Raw genomic sequence first — 17170 nt, 5'->3', positions numbered from 1 at the left:
TCCAAGCATTCAGCAGGACTTTTCTGTTGTTTTTTTTTTTTCTTCCTGACCGAGACGCGCAGCCAAATGACCTATTTCATTCATTCAAATTTCTTTGAAGAACTTTTTCTTTTCACCAAACGAGGACACATTTACATTTGTATTGTAGCGTTCATGAACAGCATGAGGAGTATGACACAAAACGGAGTTCAGGGGCACCAAAAAAAAAAAAATAAAACGTTTGTAGTGTTTTCCAAATCAAAACAACTATAATGTTAATGAATACGAATTATTTCTTGTGGACTGTTTTCCAATGCACCTTGAAAATAACCGAAATAGCACTGATTCCTAATATCCTTTCAGGTGTTCCTAAAGCCATGGACAATGTTTACCTCTAACCAATAGTAAATTTCTTTGGTTATTTTCTAATGCTTCCCGGCAAGCTGCTTTTGCTATTACTCAACAGGCAATTTTAGAAGGGCTCGGGTGCATAAACTCGAGACTTCCAACTGTGCATGTGTGCAGGAAGGAACTAATCTTGTATAAATTTGTAAGCATTCTCTTTGAATGTTGCTTTTAAATTCTATGTCGTGAGACATGCAGCATTGGGGACAGAACAGGGGATAATTTTGTCTGACAAGTGCGAGACAAGCGCTTTTTTTTTTTTTCTGGTCGACCAACCGACAGCATTACGTGGGAGTCTATCAATCAATGACTGTCAACTGTCTGTCTATGTAACATGCTGCAAAAAGGACAACACTTACTGTCTGTGCCTCTCAGACATGCTTTATAGCTTTGCCTTCCTCACGCCAATATATTCAAGAGTGAGGAAAGTCATGGGAATCAATAAAGGCTAACGTGTTCCAGTAAGCATACATGCGTATATGTATCAGCTCCAACAGAGTAATTAGCATTTCCAAAAATAGATCCATTGTGGAGTTTCTTTGTTCATTTCGTCCATATTATCTACTTCTTGTCTCGGCTCACAGAAATCCAGCGCAAAGAGCTGCAGGCTGATAAAGTACACCTCCGAACCCCACCCCGCCATGTTAAGCATGGGCAGCGTACAGAAGAGCCCGAGGATCTTCTCATAGGACTCTGTCACAGCACCTGATCATCACGAGTCAACTCTTTCCTCATCTTACCTGCTTTTTATATATTTATTTCCAGACCAGACTATTAGTACAACACTGAGATGCTGCGGTGGGGAAAAACACTTGAATGAAGCACCGGTTGACCCCTGTGGGCTCCAGTGACACTAAACAGAAGCCTTCTTATCAGCTGACAGAACAACATCGAGGTCACGCAGTTAGTGATTTTCTGCGCTATGAGACTGTCGGAATTTATGGCAAAAAATGAAGCACGCTGTCAGGAAAAGAGGGACAATAAAGGTCTATTTCTGTCTCTCAAGGTACAATCTATACTTAAGTTGGTCTCTTAAGGGTGTACACAACAACGAATAAATAAAACAAGCTTTGTTTAGTAGAAGGCAAAAAAAAAAAAAAAAAACTTTTTGCACAGACCTGCCAAAATATATTTTCCAGAAAGGGGTGGATGGATTCTTATATACTGTATTTGTGTGACCACATAATATGGCAGGAAAAAAATATCACATCAATGTGATACCCTCACGAGTACTGCCTTTGTAACCTCGACTTTTGACCTTCACGTGGTATGGTAATACCTTTACAGCCCTGCGGGGGGAGTACAAAAGTTACCTTAAAGTCCAATAATTAACTATGTACAGAACAGTCATGTAGATTAGCCATCCCTGGTATAATGAATGTACTTTTTGACGTCTATATCCGTCAATGGGAGTGAATGAGTTAACTCACATTTATTTGGATTAAAAGCCTGATCGGAATAAAAATGGTTCATGGAAAAACCCCATTCGGTCAATTCTGACCCGATCAAGCCCATTATGAACAAGATTTTATTCCGAACGAGAGGGGTGGAGTATGTCGACTGATAATCCGATTGGCACGCCTGAAAACACTTATTCCGCATCAAGACCAAACTGAAAAGTGCGGTCTGCGGATACATTGCAGATCCATTATTGAAGCGTTAACTCGACATAACGGGAATACAATTGTACTTAAATATATCTTCCTGGTATCTAGTTTTTTCTTAGTATCCATTTTTTAGATGAATTTTGACTTTTACTCCAAACATCTGTACTTTGTAATCCTTAAAAAGGCTTTTTCCTTTTTTCAATTTCAGTAAAAGACAGCACAATGTGAAAAAGATGTCGCTAAATGGAAGAGAGGCAAGTGGATATGATCTTGATTGGTTGAGAACTTGGAGTCTTAAAAGGCAGAGGAAAAAAAAAACAGGGACATCAGCGATATAGAAGATGTTACCAAGGAAGCTGTAATGCTGATGACGCAACAGATTCGGAGAAGCAAGATATTATTCATCCATCACCTTATTTGAGAGAATTTTTTCACGTCATCAACTCCAACAATGATTCATTGCGATTGATTAAATTCCAATTATGGCAAACTAAAAACCACTAGTTTCGGGTGTTCAATAATTCCCTGCAAGCTATTCTGGGAAAAAAAACACATGCAGGTAAAGTCTTTATTAACTTATTAACATTTGTTAAGTTAGCACTTTTTGTTGTTGTTTTGCCGCGCTCATGTGGGACCTGTTGTCACTTTAGTCCTGCTTATCCTGTCAGAATTTAGCTTGCAGCAATGTTACCTCTGGTGGTTTGTTTCTTCTTCTCAGTACTTGCAGTATGAAAGTTCACAAAAGGAACGAACTATTTTGTGCACAGAAAAGTTCCCCCCGCTTGTGTAAATGTATGAAAATAAGGTTTGGATATAAATGACTCATTTTTAGTTTGATTTAATTATTTTTTTTTTTTACATTTTTAGTGACTCTGAGGCGTGGCATTGAGTCTTCCATCAATCCAGCTGTGATCTAAGCCGCTTTTCCTCACCAGTGTCGCGGGCCTGCTGCAGCCTATCCCAGCTGAATTCGGGCAGTAGATGGGGCACACCCTGGACTGGTCGCTAGCCAATCACAGAGCACTCAAAGAAAACCACACTCAGACTCATATCTAGGGACGATTGAGAGTGTTCAATCAACCTACGATGCATGTCTTTGGAATGTGGGAGAAAACCGAAGTACCCGGAGAAAACCCACGCAGGCACCGGGAGAACATGCAAACTCCACACAGTTAGGCCGGAGCCGGAATCGAACCCATGACCTCTGCACTGTGAGGCCAACGTGCTAACCAGTCGTCCACTGTGCACTTAATTAGAGTATCCACTTTTTGTGACATTGGTGGTATTCTGTGAGTCCCCCGCCACCGCACCACCCCAAATGCTAAAGCTTGAAAATCACAACAATAGTGTTTCCCAACTTTATTGAGCCAAGGCGCATAATTTAAATTAGGGAGCAAAACTCTCCCAGCAGCACACAGCCACACAGTCACAAAAAAGTGGATACACAGGTTAACTCAACTTTTTTTCGCAACTGCCACCAATGAGTCAATAAAGCCCTTGATAGAACACAGTGACAATACAAGAATTTTACCAGCAAAATATTATTCTCCAGTGCGACATGTTGTTGTTTTTAATCAGTTATAGGGGAAGGGTTTGAAGTGACCTTTGACCAGTGGATCAGAGTCTGTCACTCATACATGAGGTTACAAATTAATTTCAGCCCAATTTAGTGAAATGACATCATTTTAGGTTGCACACCTTTCAGCGGAGGTGTCACAGCACCCTGGTCGGAAATCACAGCTCGATACAATAAGGATGCAGAAAATGCGTACCTTGAAGTCCACAGACAGCTGTGGAGTATATGCCAAAGTCCAGAGAGCCCGAACAAGTGAGGCCAAGTGTTCCGTGACCTCTCCGTTAGCAAAGCGAGTATCCCCGCTCCTCAGAGTCCCGTTAACTGCGGTGTCACTCAGATCCAACTTGTACCTCTCCAGTCCCAAGTACTCGGCCAGCAGGTCGGTATTGCTCAGACACTGGACCACGGCGTTCATGAAACACGTGTTCCCGTGATTTTTCAAGCCCAGAACGCCTGGCATTTTGTCCCCGTAGTGATAAAGTAGTTTGTCCCTGCCAAGAGGAGGGTTCTTAGCCAACCGAGGCACCTGTGCATCCTCTTTGACAATCCCTGAGCTGGCACCGAGAGTGCAAGGTGTGCCGTTCCCAAATCCTCCATCGTCGTCCTCCACGTCCTGCGTGTCTGCAAAGTGGGTGAAAGTGCCGAGAGTTTTGATGATTCTGTTCATAAAACTCCCAACGGACTTGAGTGATTTCTTCCGGAAAAGCTTGACGGATTTCGGCTTCTTCTCTTTACGCTTGTCCTCCTTCGACGTGGGCATTTCCTGCTTGTTGTCCATGGCGGCACCTACACTACTCCCTCGTGGGTTCGGTCTCCCACTCCTCATCATTGTCTTGTCAATTCCGTCGCCCGCGTGCCACTTCTTCTCTGCCAGAATCCCCTTCCCGCGAAGCACATGGAAGCGCGCCCAGAGGTGACACCATCGCCATCACAGCAGCACCCTGTTCTCCTCGTCCGCCCACCTTGCACGCCACCTTCCGCGTCCATCCCAGCACTTAACTGAAGGCGTTCTTTATCACGCGTGGCGTCACGTCCACGCCAGCACGGGAGCGCGACTGCCCCCCCCTCCCTCCTCTCAACAGCTCTCCTCGCCCCTTTCCCAATCTAGTTCCACTTCGCCCGGGGAAGGTTTCGGAGCCTCCTCCCACTCCCAGCACACGCAGCACATGCACGCACTTGACAATTAATTAGGCTCAGTTGTACAGCGCAGCTATAAAATGTGTTCTGTATGTAGCATGTGGTAGGTTATCGAAAAAATTACACCAAATACCACTGAAAAAATACTTTACATCTAGTGCCACCATCATGGCCAATATTAAACTACAGTGATGTAGTAGGCCTAAAGGCTTCTCTATAGTTCTGCGTCCATGTCTGTGCATGCGTCACTGCGTCAATGTCACGTGTCAATTGCCTTCACCCTCTCATTCTGTTTTGAAAATGTGGTGCAGTTTCACTCTGACTCTCAATGCCGGTATAGGGAGACAGCCATGACATAAAATAATACAATGCAGCAATCTTTCGCCCGCCAGCGTCTCCAATTATTTTCTTCATACGGACAAATTTGTCCCTCAAAACATTACACTTTCGTTGGCACTCCAACAATTCCAAGCTTACGGCTGTGGAAATGTCACACCAAGGGTTGGCTGCCGTTTGGCTATTTTTATAAAAGCTGGAGCTGGCATCATTTAGATCAGTGCTTCTCAAATAGTGGGGCCGGCCCCCCTGGGGGGGCACGGTGTGATATTGAGGCGTGTGAACCTGGGGAACATGCGCAGAGAATAATGACAGTGCGTTCATCGACACACATATAAGTGAATAAAAACGTACATTGGGCATACAACTCAATGGAAATTTCCAAGGCAAACTCAGAGACGCAGGTGACTGCCTAATCCTAGTCACTGGTCTCACAACATGCAACAATCAAACGCCTTTCAACTCTTTCATGTCTACCATCCCTTTGAAACCGGAAACATGTCATACTCCCATCCCTCCCTGAAAGGCACAGGTCTCTGGTTGTCTCGCCCTTGCGGGTCACCACTACAGAGGTTAGATTCCTAAAACAATATGTATATTTTTAAAGACTCTGTAATTTGCTTTCAGTGATTTGTTACTAAATACTGTAATGCCCTTCTATGTGGTTTCACGCTTTGAAGTAAATGTGTTGACTAGAACCACATAAGGTTCCTCAGCTCGTACTCAGAGGAGAACAATTTTTGGTTCCTGTTCAAACACTTTCTAAAGGTTCTACCTGGAACCCTTCTCCTCAAGTGTTCGATTCTGGACCTAGTATACCTAACCTAAAGTGTCATACCTTCTGCGAAAAGTTTCACCCTGAACACTGTACAAGAGGTTCTACGAAGAAATTTAATGGTTATATGAAGAACCACATTGTATTTTACAGATCAGGCCAAACTACTGACAACCACATAATGTTTATCGTGTTTTAAACGTCGGATAAGCTAACAGAACAGAAGACGTTAGGTACAGTAGGGAACAGGACAGAAGTGAGCATAGGACCGGTGGAATCAGCAACATGACAGATAGACCAGGATGGCCTCAGCAGGTGGACTCATAATCTCCAGCTCTGGTGAGATTGAAAGCGACCTTTAATAGCATCAATACAAGGCAAACATATCGAACCAGATACATCTGCATTCAAAATACTGAAAATGGCTAAACGTTTGAATTTCAACAAAACCTTTCTTCCAAAAAGGGTTCTGAGTATTAAACAGTTATTACAGGGACCCATAGCCCAACAAAGAACCCTTGAAGAACCATTTTCTTTCCAAATACATTCTTTCAGAAGCAAATATATTTGGTGAAAATTCCGTCCTTCAAGAAGAGCTCCTTTGGAACCCTGACTTCTAAGAGTGTACGAATGGAACAAATGGCTATTCCACTCTCAGCCCACAGAGGCTCTCTCACTTGAGCTCAAGTTCAAGCTTCACCATAATTGTTCCTTTGAGCTTTCATCTGTTGTTTCATTATTCCTGTGCACTTTCATCTTTGCTGACATCACAAACACCAATTACCAGGCTTCCCTTAACGGTCCAATCTCAGAGCTAAGAGATATTACAATACATTAAATATTTCACAAGTGCTAAAAACGATAGAGAACAATTTAGGATGGATTTTTTTTTTAGATATAGTGTTAAACTATTTCCCACCATTTCACTTTGTCCAGATTTTTGGGGGTTAGTGCCCATTTGGGCTTTCTGGGTGTAGTCGACCCTCGGCCATTGTATAAGTGAACATCGTCATCCCAGACGACCCGGCCACCTGTCCGCGAGCCCGATATGCCGCTACACAGCGAGACCCGCACAAAACACAGACAGAAGGTGTGACAGAGGAGGTGTCGATTGTTTATTGGGCATTCGCAGGCTCTCTCTAAACCACTCACCGGCACATGGCCACCTTTCCATTGGACCGGGCCGACCCCGAAACAGCCTGATTCCGCCATGTGTGCCTGCTTTTGCGTTACAATTTTTCAAGGTCGTCCGTTAGAACTTCTTCAAACCTGGTTTTAGATCGCAGGCCGAGAAGGGCGTCACTCTCATCTGCTTAGCACGCACATTTAAAGCCCAATTGATTTGGTGTGTGTTGTAATGGCGAAGCAACAGAAGCAAGGCCAAGCTAAGCGATGCCAGATTGTTCTGGAACATGTAATGAAAAGAGAGTCGTTGAAATTTATGGCATTTTTTTTTTTTTGCATGGGCCAAAAGTAAGATTTCTTTCTTTTGGTGCCCCTGATTTTATTAGTCAAACAATTTTAATAACACACAAGTTTCAGATACTTCTCTCCAAGTGCATTTTTTTTTTTTACTCCAGTGAATGATTTTGTACTTCAATGTGAGTGAGTAATGTGTAGGAGATCCTTTGGAATGTATTTATCACAGGTTAGAGTGTCCTGGATTATTAGCATCATTCCTTTGGCGTGAAGTAAAAGAGCCACATCTAAGCAAGTCAGGGTTGTCCTACTCACACTCCTACTTGATTTTCTTGCAAGAGTGAGCTAAAGTTCTCCTCCCCACCGCAAATGCTATTTATGTGAGGAGTACGTCATGTGAAAAATGCTATTTCCTTTCAGAGCAGCCTAGTTGATGACAAATGTTGGAAACGCTCAGTTCCAAGATTTTGCCACACCTGACGACAAAGATGAGCAGGTCAAGGTTGGTCGAAAAAAATGAAATGCTTACGTCTCTTATAAGTAATTGAGGTCGACGTGCGGAGACGTGACTACGAGCATGTTGCACTAATGGATAAGAAAATTAATAAATGACTTTCTGCGAATATACCTTTCTCGGACAATGGCAATAAAATTGATTCTTATTCGGATATCATATTTGAAAATATATATTTATTTCCAAGAGTTTGATGGACTTAAATAATGATTACCAATCCAATGCCATCGCTTTTTTTTTTTTTGCAATTTTCAACTAAATATCCAGCACTCCCTCTTAATCCTTTATCCGCTCTTATCCTCTTCCATATTACCAAACACATAACCTGCGCAAGTTCTTTGCCGGCATCCCATGGATCTTTCTTCTCAGCCGCCAAAGATATGAGAGAGATGTGATGCAACCTCCAAGTATTTTTATCATTTTCCTACAATAGAGTGGCACAGATAAAGCATTCCGTCTTCCACGTTGTGCAATAATGACCCTGCAGGCATTTTTCGAAGCTGCTGCCATCTCTTATAGAGCTGGTGGCAGAGTTCTAATCACCTCAATGCACAATGCGCAAATCATCATTTTGACCTGTGTCTTTGGATGCCATTTCCAGATTTCGTCTTTTTTTTTTTCACTATCAATATTACATTATAAATTTCTTACTATTCCTTTTTATATGTATATTTTATCGAGTTTGACGCGAGGAGCTTCTTTTAAAATGTAGAGACAAAAAGGCTGGAATGTCATAGAATTAGATCATTGTTCCCCACTGTGGCCAAAAAGTTGAGTAATGACATGATTGCAATTGATGACATAATCTATCCGCGATGACAAAGACGGAGGTCTTCGCACAGAGGAATATGTCATCTACTGAGACTATGATGGCAACAGAGAACATCTGCTGGACTGAGTCATAACCCGGGAACAGTCACTCTTTCAACTGAACAAACAATGCATGTTGTTTTCTTCAGAGCGTATCATAATATTTAGATAAGTGACGCCTAAGTCTACCACCGCGCCTCCAAAATCCATGTTCATATGTCAGTTGATTAAATTCCAATATTTCATGCAACCTTTTCTAAGTTCTATCAAAAACACTTGAACCTTTTCTGGGAATCTCTTTGGCGAAAAGAAACAGAAGGAGCTGAGTGGGCGAAATCTGGCTTCCACCAGATCCCAGATTATGTAGGCCCCATCTGAGCTGGCAATAACTCACATCTTGTCAGTGTCTTTCATCTTAATGCCTTTGGCACAGGCTTTATGCTTTCTCATGGATTCCTGATGCAAGTGAACTCTGGACAAGAGCCCCTGGCCCCCACGAAAAACACCTGCATAGAAAATAGACAACCATTGCCTTAAGAGCACACACCAGACAACTGACACAGCGGTACCTCTAGACCAGGCGTGGGCAAACTACGGCCCGGGGGCCACATGTGGCTTGTTAAACGTTTTAATCCGGCCCGCCGAACTTGAAGAATTACAGGAATAAACCTTGTTAATGTTTTATTTTCTAAATACTGTGGTTTTTCGAAGACATATATATTGTTGTAATGCCTTTGTTCACTTTCATTTAAAATTAAATGTATTTTTTTTTCTCCGATGACGTGAGGTTACCAAAAGACTCCATCCATCTGCTCCTGGTTTGGCCCCATTGTCAAATTATAGAACCCATTGTGGCCCGCCAATCAAAAAGTTTTGCCCACTCCTGGTCTAGACTGTGGATACCAGGTTTGACTGTTATATTTCTATGCTTGCCTTATTTCAATCCCAACCAGTCCTATAGCCACCACATGTCAACGGTTATCAGTACAGCAGGAAATTAGACTTCCATGCAACAAGGCTCCTAGCTGGCATGTGTTTCATATTCTTGTCACGTGAAATTCCCTGATGGGTTTATCACCCGCCCCCTATGCCGAACCCCACTCACCCCCCCCCCACCTGTCCCCTAAAAGATTTTTCACCATGTTAGTTGTTGGCAACAGCTGTCAATCATAAAAATATAAAGCATCTGCTGAATTGTGAACGTTATTCGTGGCTGGAAAAGGTTCACGCTGCCTCATATTTGGGCATTTAAACTCATGGAATCATATGCTGATGACTACAGTTGTTTATCTGGTCTATAACTAAGGTGGTGAGGTGCAAATTTCCTTTCAGCGATGCAGAGAGTGCTTGGATCAGCATAGTAACGTCCACTCATTGCCAGAATTCAGCTCCTGACATGAAAATGTGTTTGTTGTTTCAAGTCCTCCCATCCCGCCAATTATATATGGCAACTGGCCTCATTAGGATTGAAGGTGAGCTGGAGACTTTCCCAGCTGACGTTGGTCCACAGGCGGGGTTCACCCTGGACTGCTCCTCCCGAGTTAGGCAAGAAAATCAACCCCAACATTGTGATAGAATGAAAATTCCATAACTGGGATTCAAAGATTGTATGTCGATTAATGCTGCCATTTTTTTAAAGCTTTATTGAACTTTTAAACAAACAATATAACAGGTCACAAATTCAGTTCAAAATTACAGTCCTAATAATGAAATCAGTGACATTTCCTAAATGACATTCTGGCGCCCTCTTCTGGTAACATTTTACCACTTCATTTAAGATTTTATTATTTTTAGGTCACGCTTAGAAAGTGGTTAAATAAAGGTATAATATAATGTTACCACTAACTTTTTTGTGTGTGTTATGTGTGTTTAGTGCATCAGAAAAGTAAGAAAAAATATGAGCCTATTCAGCTATTTCTCAAATTAATTTCTACAATTTATTACTCTTTAAGGGCCCAGCCTGATATATCCCTCGTGAACAAATGAGCTCCCATATATGAAAAATGGTTGACTTAATTCATGCTTTAATTAATTCATGTCAAACTCAAGGCCCGGGGGCCTGATCTGGTCCACAAAGGGCAAATCATGTGCGTCAACTTCCTGTTTCTAGCACATTTTCTTCACTTGTAACAACATTGAAATATGAGATATTGTGATTTATTTCTTACCAATACCCCGCTTTTAAAATAATTTGAAGAATTGATGAACAATTACTGACTGACTTTTAATTTCAAAACTGGCTTTCAAAAATTTTTTTGTGCGTCAGTGATCACATAAGGAACATTTATAAGGGTTCACAGTCATAATGGAGGAATAAGGAAACCTTAACTAAGATGTGTCCCGTCCACAAAAATGAGTTTGACACCCCAGTTTTGATACATTGCAAAACTCTGCCCTCTAGTGGACGATCAAGGAACGACTTTTTGTAATCCGAGCATCAGATTACTTTATTTTTTCATACAGTACTGTCGTGAGAATACTACGAGTCAAGCAATTAAAAGAATATGCTTCAAAACTAATTTAATTATTGTTTTTTGCACCTCTGACATTATTAAAGGGACTTTAACTTAATAAAATGTGCAGTTTATTCATGGAAGTTATGCATCATCATGTGATGCACCCTTTGTAGATTTTTATTTTCTTTTTTTCCATCTGTAATCTAGTCCTTTTCAAACCATCTCTCAACCGTGAGATGCCAAATTAAAAAAAAAAATGAAATTTCAAAAACGCATATCTGAACTACTGTTTTCATTTCATGTATATGAATGTGTTCATGACAATAAACGTTTCTCAATTTATTCTTACGTTGACTCAATTCACACATTATATATTTGTCTGTATTATTGTTGTATTGCACTGGAGAGGGGAGCCCTCTAATCTCGTTTCACACTTGAGTACAATGACAATAAAGGGATTTCTAATTCTAATTCTAATTCTAATCCAAGTGAAAAAGAATAGGAACAAAGACAAAAAACAAACGAACAAATCATTATTTTTCTAATTGCAAGTCAAAAATGTTTATCTCTTGGAAACTATGCATTTTTCAAATTCCCAATTTTTCTATATTAAAATTATTTATTCATTTCATATTTTACACATGTTGCTCATCCTTAATTTTATACCAAGTCAAACTAATTCAGCTTGAGATGAACCATTTTCTTGTACATATGCATGTACATATCCTCTCACAAATACCAAATTCAGCGTTTTGCACATTTACCTCTTCCTTCCACACTTCTAACCATTACAACTTCAGGTCACACTTTCATTCAGCATTCTCTAGTCTAGTTCTTAGTCATCTTCTTTTCAAATGCTTTTTAAATTGTTTGCTTTGTGAGTGTGTCTCTTCACCTTTTCCTTACCAATACGCTTGTAAATCTGTCTTGCAGATGAAGTTATGAAGCACAATAGCTTAAAGTGCTGAGTCAGACTTCAATTTCTTTGGGTCTTGCCAGTTGTAGGAAGGATGACTGAATGGGGCCTGACACGAGAGATTGATCCATCTCTGTGCTGGAAACAAAGAAAGCAACTTTAGCGCTTCAGATAGAAAACAGAAGAGGCAGTAACCTTTGGAATTTGAAGACATTTTGAACCCCAAACTGTGCTTTCATGCAATTTGGAGTGAGGATTTCAAATTCAATTTATTTTTATTATTATTATTATTATTAATATTATTATTATCATTATTATTATTATTATTATTATTATTATTATTATTATTATTATTATTATTATTATTATTATTATTATTATTATTATTATTATACAAAACGCTCTCTGTGGTTGCCATTTATTACATGAGACTAAAGTCCCTGAACCACTTGACTCATTTTGTCACAACCAGGTTGGAAATATTGACATAAAAAAACGAGAAAAAAAAACATGTATTACTTGCTCGTCTCCAAGATTTGCGTGCCATTTACAATCCACAGCCACAACAATTAAGCCCAATGAGATCCAATACAGCAGCAATCGAAATTTTATCAAATATCAAATATTTGCATTTACAATGATAATCATGCTCAGTTCCGATCGACACGCTGAGTGAACTATTAATTGACAATTATTAAAGTATTGTTTCCAGAGGTGGAACTCCCCAATGAGACATTTTTCTAATATTAGCTTATTAATTCACATTTAGATTCTCCTGTCTACTGAAACGTCTAAATGTGTTTTTAAATACTGTCACCGAGGTATTAATTGTACATTGATATTGGCGTTATATTATTCGCAGAATGTGGATTCTAAAGCTACAATGTCGCCATAGAAACATTTGATTTGACATAGTAAAACGCTTGCCATGCTTTTAAAAAGAAAACAGACCATCTGCTTGTTCCTTTGTGCAGTACATAATGTGTCGTGAATCAGTGGCCCCTGTCACAACAACAAAAGTGGGGTTCATGCTGGAGCAGAGGCACACTGAACAAAGGTCTTCACCAGGGGTCACTTTGGGATCGGAAGACCACCCAGTTGTGTGCCTGAAGACACAGTCAAAACTATGCACCCTCAACTTTGCAGTGACGATAAATGACAATGCCAGAGCAATAATTCTGTCTCAGACATAAATGGCTCTGTCGATGAAAGAGTCTTCACATTCGCTTTGCAGCTAACATCTGGGGTGGCATCTTTGAGAAATGAATTATGCAAAACTTAAAAGGCACAAAACGACAATTAATAATGCCTTTCAGCCCATGTGTTAGACGGATCTTTATGTGCGTTTTAACAAGAGAATCCTCTCATGGGGTCGCATCACGTTTGTCCTGCAGGGGGCAGTATTTATCAGAAAATGTGTTCACGCGCAACCCTGCGCAACATCGCTGTGTTGAAAACCCAGATTTGAAATGTTTGAGGGATTTCTGGCGCTTCCAACGCAGTGGTTTGTCACGGATTGCGAGTTATTTTGTTGACCACTGAGTTTTATCTGTCATACATCACGCAAAAGTGACAACCGCAAAAGTGACAAATCCCTGCCAGATGGTCAAGTCAGCCCAACATTTTTCAAATTTAGGGTGTCGTCAAGTTTTTATTGTCTGCTGGCACAAAATTATACGTGACTGATTCAAATGATTATATTTAAGATGCTTTACAATTTCATCACGCCCTGCAGTAAAAAGTAGCTTACACATCCTGGCTATTTTGTAATTGATTGTGAATGTGGATCCTGAGATATAACCCAACCTCAGAAAATAATCACAGATTTAACACAAACACATACCTTTTTCCATGCAAAAATAATTTTTAAAAAATCACTTAATTTTTAACTTACGTCATTCAGATCTTATTAGCAAAGTTTTAATGAGAACAATCAGACACAGTGTGGGGGCTCTTGAGCTGCAGCAGTTATCTTTCACGCCTCAATTATCTAAGCTTTCCTGTCTGGGATTGTCGTGTTCAAAACCTTCCGGGAATATTAGTTAGTTTAAAAAAATAAATATAAATTCGGATTATAAACAGCTGTGTCTGGAATTCGGCCTCTCAGTTTTCATTGAATGCAGTAATCTGCAGGCAGTCCCGCTGCACTTCCGTGTGGCCACCTTTAAATGTGCCTTTATCGTTTAAAAGAATAGAAAAGGCCAATTGGATGAATTTATGATCTTCACGCCGCACACCTAGAAGCAGTCTGAATGATTACACACAGTAGATCACCCAATAAATATGTATAGCAACGGTTTGGTTTGAACAAATTCGGGTTTCGTATAAAAATAAGGACATTTTTAAATTGTCAGAGGAGATTATCATGCGTGACTGCCTTCGGACAAGGGCACAAGGATTTCTTTCAGTTTTTGTTCTAACAAAAACATGACATGATATAGTTGACAGATATATTTTAGCAAAGGCTCATTTCTGTTTCAACAACAACAAAATATTCCACCACAAATTAATTCCCAGACATATTTTGTGACATGTTAATTATGAGGATAAAAAACATCAGGAAGCTCTCAGAATAAAAACAGAGACGAAAGTGATATTTAGCTTTTCAAACCCAGACTACAAAAAAATGTTTTTCCTCTCATTGTGTGGCAAATGATCATGCAGAACAACAAAGAGATCATACAGTGTTGCTTCATTCATTGCGTGAGAAGAGGCGAAAGTTGTAGCAGGATGACTTGTGGCTGCTTCTCCGTTACAGCACACCTGCCTCTAGCACCTTGAGCATGTGACAATTCCTGCATCATCACTGTGCTAGAGTAACCACCCCAATCGCCCGACCTGGCTGCGTGTTCACTCCCACAACGGTGCAAACACCCCTTTCTAACTGTGCCTGTCTACATAAATTCTAAAATTCAAAAAAAATAAAAAACCCACCCATGCGGTTGAAACTGCACTTCCACTGGGCACAAAAATAGGCCGCAGAAGTACAATTTAATATTTTTAATGTTGTTTCCCCTAGGATATCAACATTTATATAAAAAGGTCGGTCTTCAAGTTCTTTCCAAAAGCATTTTGCACAGTGCCCACCTACCCACCAAGGTGCAGGATATCCTTATGTGGCATTTGCACAAAGGAAGGGCGGAGGCTCCGAACACTTGATACATGCTCCACGTCACCCATGTAGAGCTGCGCATTCCACACACACAAGTGGATGTCACCAAGTTTGAAGGTGCCTCAAAACTGATAGCCGCATACAGACATGTGCTGCCAAAAACAATAAGATGAAGTAACCCCGATGACAGCGGCTTGATCCTCCCTCTGTGCACCTCCACAAGGTAATGTGTTAAACAGCAGGTCAGGCGGTCATGCGTGCCAAATTTAAAGACTCAAGGATTTCTCAGCGGGAATGGAGAGGTAGATCATTTAATCTTTTTGGCAGTGTTCCAATGAGCTTGGCATTGTTGGATGAGACGAGGTGTGTATAAAAATATCTGCCCGTACATATTTATTTTGATATTTTGTAGAGCATTGAGCTCAAGTGAAAAAGTACCATGGTATCATTTTATGTTATCCGTCAGGTTTCTGACCTCATCTCAGTACTGAAGAAGCCATTATTAAAGCAGCAGGACAGCATGCAAAGCAATACTCCTAACCTAAATACTAAACATCGCTGATTAGCGCCAGGTGGATCGGACTGATTGGAATTGCTTCCCTTTTGTGACTCCGCCCCCCCACTTCAGCAGTATGGCCTGCGGGCGGAGAGAACGCGTGAGCAACAGGTAAACAACACTGGACACGACAGTATCAGAATCAAATCAGAATTGACATATTTTATCTGTTTGCCATTTCAGTAACCTCTTGAACTGAACCTCCTTCTCGTTTTTATCCCCAAATAGCCGAGCCATCCTGTAGGGATCCAAGGACCAATTCTAAATGAATCAGCTGCTCCATTGCAGTGGTGAGGAAAGTGTAATTGCAATCTGCTATCTCACTAAATAGAGCTCCAGCTTCGATACGGAACAGCGATGACATGATGAGTGTTTTCCTGCCGTGTAGCTTCCGTGAGTAGGGATTGGTGACAGCAGGCTGGGGAAGCAGCTCAAGGTTGTTATTCTGTGCCTTGAAGCAGCACATGACCTACCACAGTGGGTGCCCGAACAGTGATTGCTCACATCACAAAACACCACAGCAACCTGTCTGCAACTCCTATTAAGCTAAATTTGCAGCTTCACAGGGTACGTGATTTCGCAAACTGATGAAGACAAATTATCTTGTGCTGCTGAGTGATGAGGTGCGTGAGTGTATCATCTCGATACTCCCACACACTCATCTCACCCACACTACTGTTTTACCTTCACCTGTGTGCTGATGTGCAAATTGTCTGCCTTTTTTTTTCTTTTTAAATAATACTGACAATCAGCAAAAATGTGAACAATGTAATTTTGCTTATCTCATCCAATTTAAACTATGGACGCGTGGATTGCTACTTAACTTTGGATGCTTTAACCCTTTTAGATTAGTACTGAATTAGAATCTGTTATATATTATTTACCACTATATATTAAAAACCCTGCTGGCTTACCACTGACTGTATACTACCTCTACTCTAGTCTTATTATTAAACTACCGCACCCGCATAAAAGCAGCGGCTGCTTCTCAAAAAAAAAGAAAAAAAAAAGAAAAACGGCATATAAGCCACACCTAAATTAGTTGTTTACTGCATGTACAGAACGATTTTGTACTGTGAATGTACATATAGGTACAGAAACAGCGCCTTTTAACATGGCAACTACTTTTCCAATTAAAACAGAACAGACCCAAGAGAGAAAAAAAAAATATCAAGATTTATTTAGCATCTGAACTATAAAGCGCCTCTACCGGTGAAAGAAAAACCCACAGAAAAGCCGCACCCTCATATTAGCCGCATTGTTCAAAATCTTGGAAACAAGTAGTGGCTTATAGTCCGTAAAATACGGTACTATGACTTTCAAATCAAGAAATGTGAGCATTGTTTTCTTTACATAATGTGTAAGAGGCCTTCACTTAAAAAGATGATTTGTGTGAGGTGCCACACAAAATGATTTCCTGGCACTCGCTTTGCTCCCAAAGGTGCTAGTTTGCCATAGCCGTCGCCTGCCGGAGGTTTTTGTGAGAGAGACCCAGTGGGCGACTTAAAAAGCCTGCAAAAAAAGGCCCAAGTGGAATTAGTTTTGGTGTGAGCAGTGAGGAAATAGATTGTT

General features: G+C 40.7%; 1 protein-coding gene and 1 long non-coding RNA gene across 3 annotated transcripts in view; one reads left to right on the top strand and one right to left on the bottom strand.

The window, feature by feature from the left end:
* The window catches only part of usp43b (ubiquitin specific peptidase 43b), a 50758-nt gene extending 46115 nt beyond the window's left edge, over nucleotides 1-4643 (bottom strand). For both annotated transcript variants that reach the window (XM_088317465.1, XM_088317466.1), the window contains exon 1: nucleotides 3764-4643. In XM_088317465.1, the coding sequence (XP_088173591.1) occupies nucleotides 3764-4396 (633 nt within the window). In that variant the 5' untranslated portion in view covers nucleotides 4397-4643. The remainder of the gene's footprint in view (nucleotides 1-3763) is intronic.
* A 10458-nt stretch (nucleotides 4644-15101) lies between these two features.
* LOC148322802 (uncharacterized) lies at nucleotides 15102-16461 on the top strand. Its single transcript, XR_015846579.1, has 3 exons — nucleotides 15102-15265; nucleotides 15509-15709; nucleotides 15827-16461. It is a non-coding gene; the product is annotated as an uncharacterized LOC148322802 (long non-coding RNA).
* The last annotated feature ends 709 nt before the right edge of the window (nucleotides 16462-17170 follow it).

The sequence above is a fragment of the Idiotropiscis lumnitzeri genome, chromosome 15, assembly GCF_059441095.1.
Source record: "Idiotropiscis lumnitzeri isolate Australia: NSW breed Sydney's pygmy pipehorse chromosome 15, RoL_Ilum_1.0, whole genome shotgun sequence".
NCBI classification, from domain to species: domain Eukaryota; kingdom Metazoa; phylum Chordata; class Actinopteri; order Syngnathiformes; family Syngnathidae; genus Idiotropiscis; species Idiotropiscis lumnitzeri.
This window is presented reverse-complemented; position numbering and strand designations above follow the sequence as displayed.